This window comes from Mus caroli, unplaced genomic scaffold, assembly GCF_978045245.1.
Source record: "Mus caroli unplaced genomic scaffold, Mus_caroli_1 scaffold_7, whole genome shotgun sequence".
In the NCBI taxonomy this organism is placed as follows: Eukaryota; Metazoa; Chordata; class Mammalia; order Rodentia; family Muridae; genus Mus; species Mus caroli.
Genome location: NW_028227262.1, coordinates 25,074,277 through 25,096,658, shown reverse-complemented (window position 1 = coordinate 25,096,658; position 22,382 = coordinate 25,074,277). Strand labels below are relative to the sequence as shown.

At 39.6% G+C, this 22,382-nt stretch overlaps 1 protein-coding gene and 2 pseudogenes across 3 annotated transcripts in view; 1 reads left to right on the top strand and 2 right to left on the bottom strand.

The window, feature by feature from the left end:
* The window catches only part of LOC110287610 (vomeronasal type-2 receptor 26), a 31,361-nt gene extending 21,573 nt beyond the window's left edge, over positions 1–9,788 (top strand). For 2 of the 3 annotated variants that reach the window (XM_085839950.1, XM_085839949.1), the window contains exon 6: positions 6,926–9,788. In XM_085839950.1, the coding sequence (XP_085696076.1) occupies positions 6,926–7,818 (893 nt within the window). In that variant the 3' untranslated portion in view covers positions 7,819–9,788. The remainder of the gene's footprint in view (positions 1–6,925) is intronic. The other variant, XR_015047566.1, reaches the window with a different exon arrangement.
* The window catches only part of LOC110295785 (vomeronasal type-2 receptor 26-like), a 247,717-nt pseudogene that overhangs the window by 198,353 nt on the left and 26,982 nt on the right, over positions 1–22,382 (bottom strand).
* On the bottom strand, positions 4,277–4,392 carry LOC115030262 (small nucleolar RNA SNORA17; annotated as a pseudogene).

Genomic DNA, 22,382 nt, shown 5'->3' with positions numbered 1-22,382 from the left:
AACAGGTCTCTGGTTGCAGGTGGACAATGAGTTTGCAAATCACAGACAAAATCAACACAAGAGGTTGTGTAGAATCTGAATGTATTGTCACAAAGTGAACACCAGTCTTAAATAATGCATAAAATAAAGGGGTAGGATGTCACAGTAGGCAAAGCACATTGAAGTTAGCTGACACAAAACAAAGGAATGACTTCAAAAGGACTTAGAGGAACCAGGTAATATTTACAGTAAAGATGAAACCTCCCTGCCTAGGGTCAGCTAATGGCAGGTAAAGATTTTACACCCTAGTCACAATTTGTGCTACTCCTTTGAGCTTTGTGAAAGCTAGCACCAGGGGGTTCTGCTCTAGCAGAACTTCTCATGAATAATGCAATACCACAACCCCCCTATTTCCTAGGCCTTGATAAATTCTTTTATGAGTGTAACTTGGCTGTTCTTTTAAGTATCTGGAGAATCTCCATTTGTCAGAAGAATTCACCAGCTTGCTTCTAATATGCAATATAACCTGCTATACCTGGCTGTAGTGAAGATTCCTTTCTCAGTGGGATTCTGTAACTCTTACATGGTAAACCCACCTATTAGCTAGGCCATTGTGTATTCCCTTGTCTGGGTAAGACTAGCTACTGTCCCAAGTAATCACTCTGCAGACTAACCCTGAGCTATTCTACCTCCATTCTTTGTAATGCCTAATTAGTTTCACTGTCTCTACTAGAAGTAAATTTGAATGTTACTGAATAGGTAACCTCACTGAATTTCTACTGAATTCCAAGTTTGTTGGCTTCAAGGATTTTCTAGGATACTAGAACACTGGCAAAGGCTTAGCTATGTCAGAATACAATCTTTAAAGGCACTTATAATAAAATAATACTAAAAGAGAGCACGTCGATCCATACACCAGACTAACGTGGGGATAGGGTATGAGTATACTGGATATGAGAATGCCAAGGTTCCAGGAGATTGAGTTTCCTTGAAACTCTTTGCCTCGTGAGTGCTTCCAGGCCTCTCATCCTGTCAAGCAGGCTTCACTAGAGTGTGCATAGCAATGTAGCTAACTCTCGATACTTTAAAAAATGTTCTTACTGGGTGAAGGTTGTAAGTGTTTGAATCTCAACTCTCAGTATGTGCATGTGCATCTTTGAGTTCAAGGCCATCCTGATCCACAGAGTGAGTTCCAGGGCAGCCAGGGCTTCACAGAGAATCCTTGTCTTGAAAAGCAAAGCAAAAAAATAAACGAAAATCTTGATTTCAACCCAGTCATTTTTTGTTTCTGTTGTTTATCTGTTTGTTTTATTTGCTATGCTGCCTAGACTAGTCAAAGTCTTGGAGTCCAGCAATCCACTAGACTCAGTCTCCTGCATGACTAATACCACAAGAGTGTACTCCTGCATATGGCCCAGCTTTTGTCTTCTGAACATCTGCATTGAGTTTAGTTTCTTTTCTTTGTACCCCTGCTTTTTCCTAATGGTTCTATTGCAGCAGTAGCAGTATTAATGAGTAAAGTCAGTGTTCTCTGTATACTATAAACAGTTAGTGCTCCCTATATACTCTAAACTATGAGATGCATTTTAATGTGTGCCTTTATTTCATGCTTAAAATAAATACTAACAACAACTAATATTTTGTTCACAAGGAAATTAAACTTCAGAGAAACTATATAAATTGCTATGGTCATTCAACCTAGAGACAGCTGAGACAAAATACAAACTTGTCAAATGAGAGGAACTGCTAAAAACATTGTATCAGAGTGACATTAATGGCAGATGCAGCACTCCTTTACTGGGACCCTGGGACTCTGGGACCAGTGATTGAGACACTTCTGATGGTGTGTAGCATAAACTCCATAAATATTTTTTTCATTTCTAAATAAATATTTCCCATATGATTTAAGAGTTTCCTTTGGAATTACTTTGATTCTTGTGGGAGCTCTCATGCATCCCCTGATATGGCAAGCTAGCATGAGGTCATTGTACAACCAAGCACTGAGATATCCTAGAGGGCTGTGAGTGATGTGCAGGATGCTCTGCCCACTGTCCTCTGACGGCCCTGCTCTCACTTCTTCCTCAAAATAATTCTAATTGCAAAGCCTCCCCAGAGAACAGCAGCAATGCTTTCTACCAGTTCTATTGTATCCTTACTTCACATCTCACATCTGTTTCAAAGCAGGAGTTTCATCATGACCATTTTATTGTCCTGAATGAAATCTTTACTTACCAAAGTCTATGTAAAATAATGTTCTTTGCTTTTTTTGGTACCAAAGGAGTGGTAGGCCTGACTAACTACTTCCTGAGTGTTGGGCTTATAGTCAACCACCACCAAGTCCTTGTTTTTTGTACTTTTTTTTATTAAAATTAACTTTATATTAGTTCTTTGTGAATTTCACATCATACACCCCAACCCCACTCATCTTTCCATCCCCTTATGTCCATGCTCTAACCTTGCAACCTCCCCTACCCCAAACAAAACACTCTTTTTGTGTGGATGCAGTAATGTGTCACAGTGAATCCTATGGTATACCCATATGTCCATACGTTTTTGTTTGCCAATGTTCATTACAATAACATGTTGGTCTGCTCTGAGCTTCTGGATGCTGCTATTCTATACATACTAGAACCCCACTTGGAATCCTCTCAGATATCCTGATGTTGTCCCATGTCAGGAGTTCCTATAGTTGTGGATATGTAGAACCAGCCCCTCATGTACTCCACAGTTCATAGTGGGTAGAGGTGGGAATGAGCAAATTTAAAGCACTGAATCTGGACCTGAAAAGTATCTGAGATGGTAACCCACCAGGTTTTCTGCTTTTATGCCCTTGGGGTCAGGTCACTAGCACCTCCTACTAGGAGAGCCAGCTCTAACCTGCTGCTCAGGTGAGATTCAGGAACTGCTATCCCAAGTGTCGCAGCTGGTGAGGGGCACGGCCACTTTTCACACTCTCATAATCCCAGAGCCAGCTCTTCTACCTGCCATAGATATCAAGGGACAAGGAAAGGTAGGAGGGAGTCTGTCCTCGGTCAGAACCACCAGCCAACAGATAAGAGGCAGGCCTGGCTCTCCCACACTCATGACTCGGTGTTGTCTCACCTGCAACCCCTTCATCAAGCTCCAGCTCTACTGTGCTGACCAGGCAAAATTCAGGACGTTCTCTCAGGAGTGCTGCAGCAGGTATTGGGTATGGACAGCTCTCCTGCTCTGATGATCTTGGGGCCAGCACTCCTACTTGCTGTAGGTGGGAAGGGACAATGAAGAGGTCATCTCTCCATCACCAGTGTCACTTCATGGAAGATAGTGCTGGCCATTCTGCATTGGTCAAGCCCTTGGGGCTGGTGCAGCAATGCCCTCACCCCCACCACACCAGGGTCAGCTCTGGTGTGCTGCCAACGGGTGGTACAGGGCTCTTTATCCTGTGTGCTATAGTTGGTGAAGGATAAAGGAGAAGAAGGGTATTTCTACCTCATCCACTCCATTGCATAAAGACAAGAGGAATGGCTAGGTCTCTCATGGTATTGTACATGATACACCTGTAACTCCAGAGGTGTGCAGGGCCAACACTCCTGAGTACTAAATCTGACCAGGGGGTGGAATCAGCTCTACTGCTTTCATATCCCCAGGGCCAGCTCTCACACAATGTCCAGGTAAGGGGTGGGGCCATTTTTGCACAGCCCTCGGACATCAACATGTCCCTTGGTGGCAGTCCAGACCAAGGACATCAACCTGGCCTTGATAACAGACTCCTGCTGCTGCAGTGTCATACAACTCTATGTGGCCTCCACTGGCAGCAGTGGATACAATCATAGTACAAGGTGGCAACACCTTGTTCCTGATGGTTGTTTCTCATTCCCTTTGAGTTTCCAGTTCTGCCTAAAATCATTATGTTCACAGCTATTTTTATCAGTCTCTTCCATTTCTTCACCACCTAATCATTCCTCTTTGTGGTGCCCTGGGCCTGTGAGTGTCTAAGTTCATTTCAGGGGTGTTCTGCAGAGCAATTTCCTGCTCATGCTTTATGGTGGTAGGCAAGCATCATCTCTGGCACGGTGTGCCTCTATTCCCCAGCCCTGCACAGTGCCCGACTCATTATCACTTCACTGCCCCAGGCTAGCCACCTGTCCAGGCACAATGGCACCAGTCTGGTGGTCATCTTAGTCTTCCTCCTCATCATGACTGTGGCCTTCAGTTTCAGAAAGAGTTCTTTTAGTCTCTGATTTGTTTCCGGTCCTTGGAGCCACTGGGTCTCTGTAGCACTGGTGGTCCCTCAAGCTCTCTTTGTTCAGAGAGTTTTAGGCTACTAATCATAGGTCAGAATACTGAAGGTAGCTTTTGCATCTCTCCTCTCTACCAGCTACTGATGCAGGTGTGACACACAGCCACACCTGCAAACCTTCCAGGAGCAAGCCTTACTCTGCACACTGATGAACTTCAGTTACTGCCATTTTCTCAGAGGAGCAGTACATTGATAGATGACAAGACAAGAAAATATGGCTACCTCATACTCTCTAGGAATACCATCTTTTTTAAAATGCCTTTAGTTTTACCTAGTATGCTTATAGCAATCTTTCTTCACCACAGGGCAGTATTTATTGTGCCGTTAGCAGAAACCTTGATGTTTCCAAGTTTTATGACTGAATCTCTTTTTCTTCGTAGGTTAACATCTACCAAGTATTAAAGTACATTATCCTTGAACTTCAATACTTATACTTTTCATGATCTGGAGCAATATTTTTGTGCTATGCATTAAGATAATAATTTTGAAAAGGCAGTTTGCAAGTGGGCAAGCTTACAGTTACTGAAAATCAAGAGTTTAATTGGGTGTGATAATCCCATTGTGCTAAGTAATTCTGAGAAAATATATCTATCATCCTAATGCATTTATTTATGCATTATGGGGATTAGGTAAATTAGCCTTTGTTCTTATCTTTGCAGGAACTTGGAGGCTGGGATTCCCAGACAGCTACTGAATGTCTCAGGAAGAAAAAGGGACACTCTGAAAAGTGATTTTAATTTTATTTCTAAGTTTTTCTCCAAAATATTCTCTCCTCCAAAGATTCTCTCTTCAAAAAGTTCTTCCCAATTTCTAATTTCCCTTTTAATTTCTAAGTTCCCTTTTAATTTCTAACTTATTCTACTCTGCTGGCCTTCTTCCTATCTTGCTCTCTCCTCCTGCTTTGGTGTAATAATGACCTCCAAGGTATTCATTCCTAGTGTTTTCACTGTTTCTAGGAAATAGATTGCTGGGTTTATCCAACCAAGTCCTGTTTCCCAGAAGTTCACTAAAAATACAAACATAAATTCAAATCATCATTTGACTAAGATTACAACAGAGATAGTTTATGAATGTATTCATTAAAATGCAACATATATTATTTGTCACTAGTAGTATAGGTTCATTGAAATTTAAAATCCATAATTTTGTGACTAATTTATTATTGAAGTTTTGTATAGACAAACCAAGTAAATATTTTATTTTCTGTCCTTGGACCTACACTAAATCATTATTTCACTTTTCATGGCACTTGGTAAACTGTTTTACTAACTCAGAATCAATTTACTGGTGACACTTGAAGACTGGCAGAGTTCTTATTGTAGTTTTAATATCAGAGAAGACTTAATAGAGGTCCTATTATATGGGGCTTCAAAATTACTAGTAAAAATTTAGGGATTCTTGCAGAATCATTAAGAATTAAGGAATCATCTATTTGTCTGTATAGAATCACTACAAGAGAGTACATCTTTGTTATGTGCAGAAATCTCACCAAATGGTGATTTGTGTGTGTGTGTGTGTGACTTTGTGCCTCTGTATGCATGCATAACAGCAGGAAAAGCATATTAATAGCAGGAAGTTTTCCTCATATATAATTTCTTCAGTCTTGCCTAGAAGGGCAAATCCAATATTGACTTTACAGTTCATGGTGAAATCATCTCAAAGGGTCTCGTGCTAGTTCTTGGCATCTCCTAGATGTCTCCTGGCACCTTTTATAATAACAGCCAAGATCTTACAGGGATAGGAGTACCAAGGATCATTGTAGAAGAAAAGGCAGAAAGATCATAAGAGCCAGATAGAGGATATCGGTAGGGAAGGAGAACTTCTCAGACATGGAAGGGTTAGTGAGCACATAAACTCACAGAGGCATGCACTAGATCAAGCCAGATCAAGCCAGATAAAATCCCATTATGGATGGGGGACAAGATCAGAAACTCTCACCCCTACCTAGAAGCTATTGGCAGTTGATGGAAGCTGGAGAGACAGGGTAAAGTTTGTTTGTTTGTTTGCTTGCTTGCTTGCTTGCTTGCTTGCTTGCTTGCTTGCTTGCTTGCTTGTTTTTCAGATATGTGGTCCTGATAGGTTGCCTATGTTATGGTAGATGGGCCTATATTGATATGCATACAGGCAGCATTAAGGGAACTCTGTGGACTAAAAAAAAAAAAAAAGCAAGTAAAGTTGGGAGAAAAGAAATGTTGAAGGAACAGAGAAAAGGAGTTGCAGGGAGAAGAAATTGGTGGTGGACCTGATCAAAACATATGATATGCAAATATGATGTTCTCAAGTAATAAACAATTTTTAATAAACAAAAAGAACAAAAAGAAAAACAGTGAGCTTCAAAATGAGCTCTATTTTCCTTTAATATGTAATCAAATATAATTTTCATATTGTTTGATTTCCCCTCAACATTATTTCTACATTTCTGATACTCTCATTGTTCAAGTCCACTCATTTTCTGAATATATTATGGATAAAGTATATCTGTATTATTCTCTCATGAAAAAATTAACTTATTCATTTGTTGGTTTTCAATATTATGGTTTAGTGAATATAAGCAGGGATATTTCCTTGAGAACTCAAAAATTGCTCTGCACAAAATATATGTCCTATAGGTATATCTGGAGAGTGACCAGTTGAATGTAATAAAACAATCTACTTTCCTTTCAGATATGGATCAATGTATCAAGTGTCCTAAAGATCAGTATCCAAATAAACAGAGGAATCAGTGTCTCCCTAAAATTATGGTATTTTTGGCCCATGAAGATCCACTGGGAACTGTTCTTGTTTCCTTGGCCATTAGTTTATCTGCCTTTTCAGCTATGATTCTAGGATTATTTATCTGCTATCGAGAAACACCCATTGTCAGAGCAAATAACAGAAATCTCAGTTATCTCCTCCTCATTTCTCTAATGCTCTGTTTCTTTTGCTCACTAATGTTCATTGGTCAACCCAGAACAGTCACTTGTGTCTTGAGACAAATTATTTTTGGGATTGTATTTTCCGTTGTCATTTCTGCTATCTTGGCAAAAACCTTCATTGTGGTTGTGGCCTTCAAAGCCATCAAACCAGGAAGCATCTTAAAAATGGGGATGGTGACCCGACTCTCAAATGCCATAGTATGCTGTGGTTCCATCATTCAAGTGTGCATCTGTGCAGTCTGGCTGGGAACATATCCCCCTTTTCCTGATGTTGACATGCACTCAGAGTCTGGGCAAATCATACTCTGGTGTAATGAGGGGTCCACCCTTGCTTTCTATTGTGTTCTAGGGTACTTGGGCTTTCTGGCCAGTCTCAGTTTGCTTATTGCTTTTCTGGCTAGAAGGCTACCTGACAGCTTCAATGAGGCAAAAACAATCACATTCAGCATGCTGGTTTTCTGCAGTGTGTGGATTTCTTTTGTACCCACTTACCTGAGCTCGAAAGGCAAAACCATGGTGGCCGTGGAAATTGTTTCAATTCTAGCCTCCAGTGCTGGCTTACTGGGATGTATATTTCTTCCCAAATGCTATGTGATCCTACTGAGGTCAGGTGGTCATTCAAGAAAGAAGTTCTTTAAATGACTTCCTCCTTAAGACAAAGGAATATATTGTGATTTGTATAAAATGAACTATGCTGGAATATTCAAACATGTCATGTGTAGTCAATACATTTCTCCAAACAATGGCATCTGCAACTTAATCACCTTTCCCTGTTATCCTTGGAGCCAACTAGACACAGTGAACCAAGCCAACACAGATTAGGTAATTGCCAACTATATATGGCTTTTGGTGTGTCTACTAGATGTTTCTTAAATCACAGTCTTCTCGGGTGTTTGTTTGTTTGTTTGTTTTGTTGTTTTTGTTTTTTTAACATAATGTATCAGGATTGGGAATGATTAAGTTTAAGAATGAGAGTTTGTCAGTTGTGTGGAAAGAAAAGTTATAGATGTTTAAAAATGTGATTATTCTCTGTTAGTCAAGTGCAGAGTTTTGGGCTCTTCTCTATGCTCAGGAAGAACATGGATGAGAGCATACGAAGAGTCACAGAGGAAACACAGACATGTTTATCCTGAGGATATCCAACACATCAGTGGATAGTCTCCTGAGAGAACAAACATCCTTCATGGAAAGTGCTGCTGTTCTCTGTTAGAGTTAGGAGTTTCAAATTGTCTTCCCAGAGTGAAAGCTGACGTGATTTACACCCTTTGGAATCTATTCTCAATGAGGGAATGTGAATGATGGTAAATGTGGGCATGGAGAAGAGGTACAGGGCCAAGGATTCAACAGACCATAGAGAATCATAGAATCATGCGTCCTAAACCATGTGGGCTTTCAGATATCTTCTTTTATCTAGCTAAGGACTTGTTTTAAACATGATTACCAGATCATGCCAAGGGCAAACTCAAGTTGGAGCTTGCAACATTGGGAAGAATCACTGTTTAACCATGGTCAAAAAACTACAGAAATGGCTACAAGGCCAAAGTAGTTTTGTTTGTTTTAGAACAAGACTTATGTATGTCTTCCATAGGTTTTTACTCAAGACTATTTGCACACTGTAATATTAGATGTGGTACTATTGTAAGATCAAGAAACATTTAATGTATTCTGACTCTACTTTGAGTCTCAATTATTGTGTAACTTTTGTTTATGTAACTTATATCATATTGGGGTGAGTTGCTTCTTTTGGCAATAAAAACAGCACAGCTTTCATTAGAATCTTCTTTGATATGGGGATAATAAAGTTTATTCCAAATGTATTTCTTGATGGGCATAGAAATACTTGTGTTCAAAATGTCTGAAACTGTGCACTCATGGGGATTTATCACTTTAAAGAGAAAGATACTCCACTCTGAAAAGTTTCCTATCAGATTGACACCATGAGTGTAAAGAAATCCCTGTTTTCTAGAGCCAGTTTCTCTCTTGAAGCCTTGAACCATCATGTTGTAAACCAAGCACAGCATTGAGAAAGACATAGACTGTTTCAGGAGCAGTTCCAGCTGGATGGCAGGAATCTCACTTCCTGGTTGGAGCTTATCTGAAAGACTAAGTAACAGTTCATCAAATATATGTTGTTAACTAAATGTTCAGACATTCATGTGTGTTGTAAATGGTTACACTGTGACAATCACTTTATGGTTAATGGAGACTATTCATTATCCAGTAAAGTCTAAAAGACAACACAAATTCACTACTTGATTTTGATTAATAGTGCATGAAGGGATAATGTCTTTAAGTCTCATAAATTCTTTAGAAAATTTTTCATCATATAAACAATCATATTGCAACACTTTCCATAAGAAATATTAGAATGACTGTGAGCATCCACTTCTGTATTTGTCAGAAACACAGGGCCCCTAATGAAGGCGCTAGAGAAAGTACCCAAGGAGCTACAGGGGTCTGAAACACTATAGGTGGAACAACAATATGAACTAACCAGTACCCCACAGAGCTGTGTCTCTAGTTGCATATGTAGCAGATGATGGCCTGGTCAGCCATCAATGGGAGGAGAGGCCCTTGGTCTTGTGAAGATCATATGCCCCAGTAGAGGGGAATGCCAGGGCCAGGAAGCAGGAGTGGGTGGGTTGGGTAGCAGGGTGGGGGGAGGTATAGGGGACTTTGGGAATAGCATTTGAAATGTAAATGAAGAAAATATCTAATAAAAATAGAATAGAAAAAAATAAATATTGCTCAAAAAAAATGAAATATTAGAATTGTTGAATCTACCTGTGAACCTTCTTCAAGCATGTTCCCTTCACACCAGTTCTCCAGAGGGAAGCCTCATTGTAAGCTTTGTGTTGAATTCTTTGCTCTGTCTTTTTTTTTTTTTTTTCTTTTTTTTTTCTCTTTTTTTTTTCTTTGCTCTGTCTTAAATATTTATGTCCATTCTTAAGTTATACATTATAAAATTGCCAGTTTTCAGTCTCATGCAAATATGGCATGCTTTATGAATTCTCTGACTCACTACCTTTCTTAAGCCTGCTTTAGGAGTTTACACATGTAGTAGTCTATATAGTAGCTATATTCAGTCTTATCCACTTATAAATATAAAATCTCTGTATATAAAATTATTTCAGTGAGCACCAGATTCTCTTCAAGTTAGAAATTGGAACTTTTATCATTTTCCTATTGCAAGTGAAGTTTCTTCTATTTCTAGATTAGTCTACTGGTATATAACATACAGATTATGTAGAATTTCACTGTATAATCATTGTTGTAGTGAGAAATACTAATGTGTCAGTACCTACCAAATTATTTTCTAAATTATATTTGTATGATTGGGGCCTCAATACAATATCTAAAAGATGCAATTTGTACAAATTACTTAGTTGTTGTTCCATTTAACTTTTATCTCATTGCAATTATAAAATGATATTTCATTTTGTTTTAACTTACAGTGACATGATGAATAATCAGAATACAATATATGCTTTTTAGAAAATTCTGCTGTTGCACAATGATATAAAAATATTTTTCTTGAGTTTTATGCATTTAGCAAATTGTATCTTATATCTTGGGTAGTCTAAGTTTCTGGGCTAATATCCACTTATCAGTGAGTACATATTGTGTGAGTTCCTTTGTGATTGTGTTACCTCACTCAGGATGATGCCCTCCAGGTCCATCCATTTGGCTATGAATTTCATAAATTCATTCTTTTTAATAGCTGAGTAGTACTCCATTGTGTAAATGTACCACATTTTCTGTATCCATTCCTCTGTTGAGGGGCATCTGGGTACTTTCCAGCTTCTGGCTATTATAAATAAGGCTGCTATGAGCATAGTGGAGCATGTGTCTTTCTAACCGGTTGGAACATCTTCTGGATCTATGCCCAGGAGAGATATTGCAGGATCCAGGATCCTCCAGTGGTACTGTGTCCAATTTTCTGAGGAACCACCAGACTGATTTCCAGAGTGGTTGTACAAGCTTGCACAAACAATGGAGGAGTGTTCCTCTTTCTATACATCCTCACCAGCATCTGATGTCACCTGAATTTTTTTTTTTTTTTTTTTTTGATCTTAGCCATTCTGACTGGTGTGAGGTGGAATCTCAGGGTTATTTTGATTTGCATTTCCCTGATGATTAAGGATGTTGAACATTTTTTCAGGTGCTTCTCTGCCATTCGGTAATCCTCAGGTGAGAATTCTTTGTTCAGCTCTGAGCCCCATTTTTAATGGGGTTATTTGATTTTCTGGATTCCACCTTCTTGAGTTCTTTATATGTATTGGATATTAATCCCCTATCTGATTTAGGATAGGTAAAGATCCTTTCCCAATCTGTTGGTGGTCTTTTTGTCTTATTGACGGTGTCTTTTGCCTTGCAGAAGCTTTGCAACTTTATGAGGTCCCATTTATCGATTCTCGATCTTACAGCACAAGCCATTGCTGTTCTATTCAGGAATTTTTCCCCTGTACCCATATCTTCGAGGCTTTTCCCTACTTTCTCCTCTATAAGTTTCAGTATCTCTGCTTTTATATGGAGTTCCTTAATCCACTTAGATTTGACCTTAGTACAAGGAGATAGGAATGTATCAATTCTTCTACATGATAACTGCCAATTGTGCCAGCACCATTTATTGAAAATGCTGTCTTTTTTCCACTGGATGGTTTTAGCTCCCTTGTCAAAGATCAAGTGACCATAGGTGTGTGGGTTCATTTCTGAGTCTTCAATTCTATTCCATTGGTCTATTTGTCTGTTGATATACCAGTACCATGCAGTTTTTATCACAATTGCCCTGTAATACAGCTTTAGGTCAGGCATGGTGATTCCAACAGAGGTTCATTTATCATTGAGAAGAGTTTTTGCTATCCTAGGTTTTTTATGATTCCAGATGAATTTGTAGATTGCCCTTTCTAATTCATTGAAGAATTGAGTTGAAATTTTGATGGGAATTGCATTGACTCTGTAGATTGCTTTTGGCAAGATAGCCATTTTTACTATATTGATCCTGCCAATCCATGAGCATGGAAGATCTTTCCATCTTCTGAGATCTTCTTTAATTTCTTTCTTCAGAGACTTGAAGTTCTTATCATACAGATCTTTCACTTCCTTAGTTAGAGTCATGCCAAGATATTTTATATTATTTGTGACTATTGAGAAGGGTGTTGTTTCCCAAATTTCTTTCTCAGCCTGTTTATCCTTTGTGTAGAAAAAGGCCATTGACTTGTCCGAGTTAATTTTATATCCAGCTACTTTATTGAAGCTGTTTATCAGGCTTAGGAGTTCTCTGGTGCAATATTTAGGGTCACATATATAGTATCATATCATCTACAAAATGTGATATTTTGACTTCTTCCTTTCCAATTTGTATCCCCGTGATCTCCTTTTGTTGTCGAATTGCTCTGGCTAGGACTTCAAGTACTATGTTGAATAGGTAGGGAGAAAGTCGGCAGCCTTGTCTAGTCCCTGATTTTAGTGAGATTGCTTCCAGCTTCTTACCATTTACTTTGATGTTGGCTACTGGTTTGCTGTAGATTGCTTTTATCATGTTTTGGTATGGGCCTTGAATTCCTGTGTTGGGAGCCATTAAGACAACACAATTGTCCTGATCTCTGAATTGGGCCTCTCCCCCCTGAGAAGAAAAGGGGGTCAAAAGCGGGCCACCGACGCACTGTTCTGAGATGAACCACAGATTGTTCCAGCCCTAAGTCAGCGCTGGATTTCCTGACCTCAAGATGTACCCTGATACCACCAAGTTCCTGCTTCCCCGTGTAGTCACCAAAAGAAAAATTTCTGCTGCCCCATCCCTCCTGCTGAGAAGTACTTCCTCTTTTTCCTCTGTCCCATTCCTCCTGCTAAAAGGCACTTCCCCTTTTGCTTGTGCATTTAAATCTCAGGCCTGGCTAATACATTGGGGTCCTGATGCAATTCAGAACGTTTCCGTGTCATTATTCGCACAAGACCCTCGTCTCTCTCTACCCCCCATTTGGTTCTTAGAAGGTCCCCTTGAGACCCTCGAATAACTGGACCTGCTGGACAGGTCATTCCTGATCTTTCCAAGACTTTTATCATGAATGGGTGTTGGATTTTGTCAAATGCTTTCTCTGCAACAATTGAGATGATCATGTGGTTTTTGTCTTTGAGTTTGTTTAAATACTGGATTACGTTGATGGATTTCCATATATTGAACCATCCCTGCATCCCTGGGATCAAACCTACTTGGCCAGGATGGATGATTGTTTTGATGTGTTCTTGGATTCAGTTAGTGAGAACTTTTTTAAGGATTTTTGCATCAATATTCATAAGGGAAATAAGTCTGAAGTTCTCTATCTTTGTTGGGTCTTTTGTGGTTTAGGTATCAGAGTAATTGTGGCTTCATAGAATGAGTTGGGTAGAGTACCTTCTGTTTGTATATTGTGGAATAGTTTATGACGAACTGGGATTAGATCTTCTTTGAAGGTCTGATAGAACTCTTCACTAAACTCATCTGGTCCTGGGCTTTTTTGGGCTGGGAGACTATTAATGACTGCTTCTATTTCTTTAGGTGATATAGGACTGTGTAGATCATTAACCTGATCTTGATTTAACTTTGGTACCTGGTATCTGTCTAGAAACTTGTCCATTTCATCCAGGTTCTCCAGTTTTGTTGAGTATAGCCTTTTGTAGGAGGATCTGATGGTGTTTTGGATTTCTTCAGGATCTGTTGTTATGTCTCCCTTTTCATTTCTGATTTTGTTAATTAACCCATCCAGCAGGTCCAGTTATTCAAGGGTTGCGAGAGGACCTTCTCCTAAGAACCAAATTGGGGGGGGGGGTTAGAGAGAGACAAGGGTCTTGTGTGAATAAGGACATGGAAACGTTCTGGATTGCATTAAGACCCCAATGTTTTTAGAAAGGCTTAAATGCACAAGCAAAAGGGGAAGTACAGGTACTTATCACTGGGAGGGGTGGGGCAATACAAGCAAAAGGAGAAGTACTTATGGGGGGGCAATAGAAATTCTTTCTTTTGGCAGCTACACCAGGAAGCAGGAACTTGGTGGTTACAGGGTGTGGTCAGGACATCAGCGATGACTTAGGGCTGGAACATTCTGTGGTTGTTCTCGGAATCGGTGTGTCGGTGGCCCGCTTTTGACCTTCTGCGCAAGTTCGAGAGTGAACTCACGCTTAGTCACTGCCTATCTCGGGACGTAGTAGTGGGGTGAAGGGTGAGCAACGAATCAGGAGCTGACATGCCACATCAGGTGCTGTAACGCCATGGCTGAGGGCTAGATAAGTGACCCCATTTTCCGGGGTCTGGGTCTTCCCTCCTGAAGAAGCAATCAAGCTTTTGCCGCAGAAGATTCCGGTTGTCCCGAGTGTGTTCTTGCCGGCGGGAACAAAAGCTCGGGATAAGTTTTCCTCTTAGAAATGCTTTCATTATGTCCCATAAGTTTGGGTATGTTGTGGTTTCATTTTAATTAAATTCCAAAAAGTCCTTAATTTCTTTCTTTATTCCTTCCTTAACCAAGGTATTATTGAGAAGAGTATTGTTCCGTTTCCACGTGAATGTTGGCTTTCTACTATTTATTTTGTTATTGAAGATCAGCCTTAATCCATGGTGATCTGATAGGATGCATGGGACAATTTCAATATTTTTGTACATGTTGAGGCTTGTTTTGTGACCAATTATGTGGTCAATTTTGGTGAAGGTACCATGAGGTGCTGAGAAGAAGGTATATACTTTTGTTTTAGGATAAAATGTTCTGTAGATATCTGTTAGATCTATTTGTATTCATAACTTCTGTTAGTTTCACTGTGTCCCTGTTTAATTTCCAAAGTGTGGACACTTTGCCCCTTCTTAGAATTGGGAACAAAACACCCATGGAAGGAGTTACAGAGACAAAGTTTGGAGCTGAGACGAAAGGATGGACCATCTAGAGACTGCCATATCTGGGGATCCATCCCATAATCAGCCTCCAAACAGTGACACCATTGCATTCACTAGCAAGATTTTGCTGAAAGGACCCAGATATAGCTGTCTCTTGTGAGACTATGCAGGGGCCTAGCAAACACAGAAGTGGATGCTCACAGTCAGCTATCAGATAGATTTCAGTGCCCCCAATGGAGGAGCTAGAGAAAGTACCCAAGGAGCTAAAGGGATCCGCAATCCTATAGGTGGAACAACAATATGTACTAACCAATACCCCCCACCCCCGAGCTCATGTCTCTAGCTGCATATGAATCAGAAGATGGCCTAGTCGGCCATCAGTGGAAAGAGAGGCCCATTGGTCGTGCAAACTTAATATGCCTCAGTACAGGGGAACGACAGGGCCAAAAAGTGGGAGTGGGTGTGTGGGGGAGTGGGTGGGGCAGCGTGTGGGGGACTTTTGGGATAGCATTGGAAATGTAAATGAAATAAATACACAATTTAAAAAATATTTTTCTGTTTTCATCTCATCTAGGATTTTCTGGTCCTCCTCAATATCTAAACCAATGTTATCTTTTCATGGTTATTCTCTGGCTTCATCCTTGAACATTTTTTGGGACAGTGTCTGTATCTACTACCTCACAGGATGTAACAATAAATAGTATTATTCAATGACTAACATCTCTTAAATTCTACCTATATTGAGAGAAAGAGCATATGATTATCACTATGAATCACTTTAGTCTTTAACTTTCTTAATACAGTTCTATATTGATTCCCAATAAAAGTATTTGGAAAAATATGACCTGGTATTTTCAGAATTCATCATCCATATTAATGGGAAGCCTTATGAATTTCAGTTGGAGTTCAAATACAAGGCACATATGCTCTATATTTCCATTGCTCCTTAACTCTGAATTAGACAGGGAACACTGCATCTTCTATCTTTTTAAAACATTTTCATATAGTACATTCTCCATACTGAACAAATCTTTCCCAGGCTGGATTTGACTCTACTTTCACAGTGTAGGTCTTACATTTACCAAAATAATAAATTATATTCAATACTAATACCTAAATTTTAATATTACTTTTATTTTAATTTTGCTTATTCTAACAATGAGAAGGATGCCACCAGAATTTGTATTGGGTTACACTGCTCCTGTAGATTACTTTTGGCATAATAATTGGTTTTACAATAGTATTTCCTCCAATACATGAGTATAAGAGGTCTCAACTGGCTGGTTTTGTGTGTCAATTTGACACAGGCTGGAGTTATCACGAAGAAAGGAGTGTCAGTTGGGGAAATGCCTCCAAGAGATCCAGTTGTAAGGCATTTTCTCAATTAGTGACCAAGGATGAGAGGGCCCCTTGTGGGTAGGACCATCTCTGGGCTGGTAGTCTTGGGTTCTATAAGTGAGCAGTCTGAGCAAGCCAGGGGAAGCAAGCCAAGGGAAGCAAGCCAGTAAAGAACATCCCTCCATGGCCTCTGCATCAGCGCCTGCTCCCTGAACTGCTTGAGTTCCAGTCCTGTATCTTTGGTCATCAACAGCAATGTGGATAGTGTAACCTGAATAAACCCTTTCCTCCCCAACTGCTTCTTGGTCATGATGTTTGTGCAGGAATAGAAACCCTGATTAAGACAGAGGTCCTTCCATATTCTGGTGCCCTCTTTTCTTTCTTTCTTTCTTTCTTTCTTTCTTTCTTTCTTTCTTTCTTTCTTTTTTTTCAGTGCTTTAAAGTATTTTTTTAGTTAAGTCTTTCACTTTCTTGGTTAGATTCAATCCAAGATATGTGTTTTTAGGAATTTTTTTTTTAGGAATGTTTTCCTGATTTATTTTTCAGTCTATGTGTTATTGGTGATAGAGGATATCAATTTTTAAATATTATATTAGCTGGACATTTTAGAAAATCTGAATGGGGTGGAATGTTAGGATCTGACACTTAGAGAATAAAGTCATCTGCAAATAAGGACATGCTGGCCTCTTCCTTACATGTTTGTATTCTTTTGATTTCTTTTTCTTGTTTAATTCATAAAGCTCTATATATTCATTGGGAATAGAGAAACAGACATTTTTATTGTTATTATTCCTGGTTTTATGAGAAATGCTTAAAGCGCCTCCCATTCAGCATGATCTACAGCTGATTAGCTCTGCATTTGTTTTCCTTAGCCATTATTTTGTGGGCAACTTTTCCTTCTCTTTTGAGTGTCTTCAGAGCTTTTACCTTGAAGGAGTGTTAGATCTTATCAGAACCTCTTTTTCATCTAATTAGATGATTATGGGTTTTCTGTACTTGACTTCATTTATTCCAGTTCCTGGATGTGGCCTTCCCAGCCTGTATAGGCCAAGTAGACCTTGAATTTTTGCCATGTTAGGCAGGCTAAACAGACCTTGAACAATAGGCTTTATCTGCTTGAAGAGAGACACCTGCCTTGGCTGTAGCTGGGAGCTTTGATGTACTGGAAATAATGAGCTGGCAAGACATGGAAACTTACCAGACTGGCTGTTGTGCTGTTGTAACCCCGCATTATTGTTCTGGGGACAGGTTTTGTGGGTTTTCCCTTTATATATGCTGTGCTGAATATTAAAATTTGAGCCTTGATCACAACCTTGTCTTGGCTTCATCTTCTCTCATCCCCCTCCCACCCCACCCCCACTTTCATTTCCAGCCTTCCTCTCAGGTGAACCCTGCTCTACTGTAAAACCACTGGCTGGCTACAGGTGGAGCCTGAACAGGGATCCTGATAACTGAGGACCCGCTGGGGGTGGAACACTCCATGGAACAAAGGGAAAGAAAATTCCGTGTACAGGTAGGCAACTTTATGGATTATTCTCTTTCTTGTAGTCTGACAAATCTTTTTTTCTGAGGCATCATATTTGCTTGCTTTTGTAGGGATTGTATTCAGGGAAATAATTAGGCTGGGATGAGGCTTACCCAATGCCACATCACCTGGGGTAGTCACAGGACGATGGGGCAGGGGAATAGAAAGAATGCCTTTGTATGAAGCCTTAATGAGGTAACCCAATCGCAAAAGAAGTCATTAGATATGCACTCACTGATAAGTGGATATTAGCCCAGAAACATAGAACCCCCAAGATACAATTTGCAAAACACAAGAAAAGGGAAGACCAATGGGTGGATACTTCATTCCTCCTTAGAATAGGAAACAAAATACCCATGAAAGGAGTTACAGAGACAAAGTTTGGAGATAAGACGAAAGGATGGACTATCCAGAGACTACCCCACCTGGGGATCCATCCCATGATCAGCCACCAAACCCAGACACTAGTGCATATGCCAGCAAGATTTTGTTGAAAGGACCCTGATATAGCTTGTCTCATATGAGGCTATGCCAGTGCCTGGCAAATACAGAAGTGGATGCTCACAGTCATCTATAAGATGGAACACAGGGCCCCCAATGGAGAAGCTAGAGAAAGCACCCAAGGAGCTGAAGGTATCTGCAACCCTATAGGTGGAACAACAATATGAACTAACCAGTACCCCCAGAGCTCGTATCTCTAGCTGCATATGTAGCAGAAGATGGCCTAGTCGGCCATCACTGGGAAGAGAGGCCCCAGTACAGGAGAATGCCAGGACCAAGAAGTGGGAGTGGGTGGGTAGGGGAGCAGGGTGGGGTGGGGGGAGTATAGGGAACTTTTGGGATAGCATTTGAAATGTATATAAAGAAAATATCTAATAAATAAATAAATGGAAAAAGAAAAAAAAAAGAAGCCTAAAAAGGCTGCTTCAGTAGAGATGAGTGGGTTTTTTATTTAAAAGAAAAACAAAACAAAACAAAACAAAAAAAAAAAAGGCAAAACAAAGCAAAGAAAAAAAAAACAGACATTAGAAAATTTTTGAGTTCAAGTAGATTCATGTTGGCATTGGTTCCCAGAAGAAGGAACTGTAGATAAGGCTACCTAGGAGAAAGTTGGAGAAGTTTAAAATTCAGGGCTCTGGGGAGCAACTGTTGGTGGCTACCACTGTGCCTCCTCTCCCTTCTCTAGCAGAATTTCCAGAAGAACAAGGGGATGAAGAGTTAGACCTTGAACAGGAGAGAGAGAATGGGTTTCAGAAAAGCAGTTGTCTCCTGTCTGGGACACTTTGGCAAAAGAGAAAGAACATGAATATAAGCTGTGTCAGAGCTCTCCTACTGATAGGAGGAAATTGGGAGACATCCTGACATCCTGTTTCCTCTTTGTCTCTTACTGTAGAACTCCTTAGTTCTGTTTCTGCTGGTTCTCATGGGTAGCATATCTGGGTCCCTTTGGGGCATTTAGTTCCTCTCTCCTCCCCTCCCCTCCTGCTCATGCTCCTGCTCCTGCTCCTGCTCCTGCTCCTGCTCCTGCTCCTGCTCCTGCTCCTGCTCCTGCTCCTGCTCCTCCCCCTCCCCCTCCCCCTCCCCCTCATTTTTCTTCTTCTACCTCTCTCTCTCTCTCTCTCTCTCTCTCTCTCTCTCTCTCTCTCTCTCTCTCTCTCTCTCTCTCTCTCTCTCTCTCTCTCGTCCTTGGTGTGCCAATCTCTCCATGTCTGTCAATTTATGTCTGTTTTTGTTTCGTTGTTTGAATGATTGTTGTTCTGTCTTTCATGTCCCAAAGGAAAAAAATGGTTAAAACTTTATCTGCTGGTTGTCTACCCCTTGATTTAGTTTTGACTTGTTCACAAGGCAGTTTCAATTTGCACAACAAAAACTGATAATTTACCCTGCACTTTAGCTGGAAGTCAAGCACAGCTGGAGAAGCTCTGCTTGGAGCTGATTGTCTGCACAATCAGGTCTTAAAGGAGCCAGCAGTTTCTTAGCATCTTTGGTAAGGGAGCTGATGGCTGGGTTTTGTTGTTGTTGTTGTTGTTGTTTTGTTCTTTTTCCTAGAAAAATCCCTGTGATTGTGTTTATTGAGTTCAGCAGGTGACAAGGTGATCCTCTCTTGAAATTACAGCGAGAAAAAGTAAGAAAAGTTTGTCTGGTCTAATATATAAGATAAATGTAACCACTTTATTTTTGTTCCTGACTGGTTTTAAAAGTATAAATATGTTCTGCATGTATTGGTTATAGTATATTGGCTTGTCAATTATTGAATATGACTAAAAATTTGTAGCACTGGTAACAGATAGTTAGCTTAAAACTGGTAACTCAGGGTTAGAGTCATTCTAAACAACAACAAGTGGCATGAGCCAAACCAAGAAGACAGGTCGCTAAAGAGACTTCTAAATTCAGATAATATTTTATGTAATTCTTATCCTAAAAACTACATTTATAAAAGATAATATTTAAACAATGTTTCCTTAGTGAGGTGTTAAAAGCTACTCTGTCTTGCATTCATATACAAGAATGGACAGCCATACTTTGTAAGGTGAATGTAATGCACTTGTTATTGAGTTTAGAGTTAATGGATTGTTTACACTGTTTAAAATTGGGTTTTGCTTTCCAAAATTATGGTTATGTTCCGATATTGCAAAAGAAACTTTAAAATATAGTTAAGTTGCCAATGTTTCATTATCTGCAGTCTACAATTTGATCACAAGGTCAAGACTTTTAACTCACCCATATTTTAAAAAAATCAGACAATGGAGATTATTACAAGATTAATGAAAGGTTAATGAAATAGGAACTTATGGGGGCACTACTACTCCAGCTGCCATTCCAAAATATAGGTATAAAATTATTATAGATTTAAAAGATTGTTTTTATACTATTCCTTTGCATCTTCATGATTGTAAATGGTTTGCATCTAGTGTGTAAATTTTAATTGTAATTTTAAGGTAATTTTAAGATATCCATTAAGTGATATCACTGGAAAATTTTGCCTCAAGAAATTCCAATATCCCTACATTATGTCAAAAAAAATTCTCTTCAATACAAGAGGTTAGGACTTTGATCCCTCTGGTGTATATTACTCATATGCATATTTTATTAGCTGATCCCTCTGAAGGCGTTTTACCACAATCCTTTGCTCTTATACAACAAGCGCTAAAATCTTGGGGGTTAGTTGTTGTTCCCAGAAAAGATTCAAAGTATCATTTTCATTATTTGGGACATCAGTTATATCCAAACAAATTGTGGCACAGAAAACCCAAATAAGAAAAGATAGTTTACTTACTTTAAATGATTTTCAAAGGCTGTTAGGAAATGTTAGTTGGCTAAGACCTCACCTTCACAGGAGACCTTAAATCTCTGTTTGATATTTCCCAAGTGGAGTGCAAATTCTAATTCCCCTGGACAATTAACTGATGGGGGACGAATAGCTTTACAGAAAGTAGAGGGAGCTATTAGTTAACAACAGATACATTATGTGGACTATGATCAATTGTTGTCTGTTTCACAGCAGTTCTTTGGCAAAAGAGACCATTTTTGGACCAGCTGTTTTTATGTTAACACAGAATGACAGGATAGAATTATGAAAGTATTTTTGGAAAAGAACTTGATTTATTCCTTATTTCAAAGAGCAATTAAATTGGGTATTATAGAATATTGATATTTTGCCTATTGCATATGCAAACCTCTTGGCAAATTTAGCAATCATTATCCAAAAGACAAGTTATTAGAATTGTCTGTGTGCATACTTTTGTATTTCCTGTAAATTTCCACATGCAGTGTAGGCAGCCGCACGCCCAAAAGATGGCGCCGACCTCCAGTACACCGGTGCTGTAAACAACGCCATTGAGCAGGCGCCAGCCCGAATCTGGCGCCAACCCCTCCCGAGCGGGTGTTACATATCAAAGGGGCCGACAGACTGAGAAATCCCAGGAGGATTTGTCAGCTCTCCCCAGTGCTGGGGTGGATATAGGCAGTCCTCCAGGGGTTTCTGGAGTTCCCGAGTAGCATGGAGGTGTTCCTGAAATAAAGAAAGGTGTTGAGAAGAATCCAACCGTGTTGCGTCTTTTCTTGCTGGACAAGGTGAGCGCAACAATGCAGCCCATATAGAATGCGATCACTGTATTCACAGATAGCTTATCTAATGGGAAGGAAGCATATATAATTGAATCACATGTTTATTATATCGAGTTTCCCCCCTGCTTCACAAATGATTGAATGATGTGCTGTAGCTACTGTTTTTGATATGTTGAAAAATCAAGCTTTTGATTTGTATACTGATAGCCAAAATACAGCTCATGGTTTACAATTGCTTGAAATTGTTTCCTTTTTTAGATATTGCTAATTCTCAAAATTTGCAATATTTATGCAAATACAGCTTCATTTAAAAGAATGTACTGTTTCTTACTTTATAGAACATTTAAGAGCTCATACTGGATTGCCCAGACCCCTTAATGAGGGCTATGCCACAGCAGGTTTGCATACCAGGTA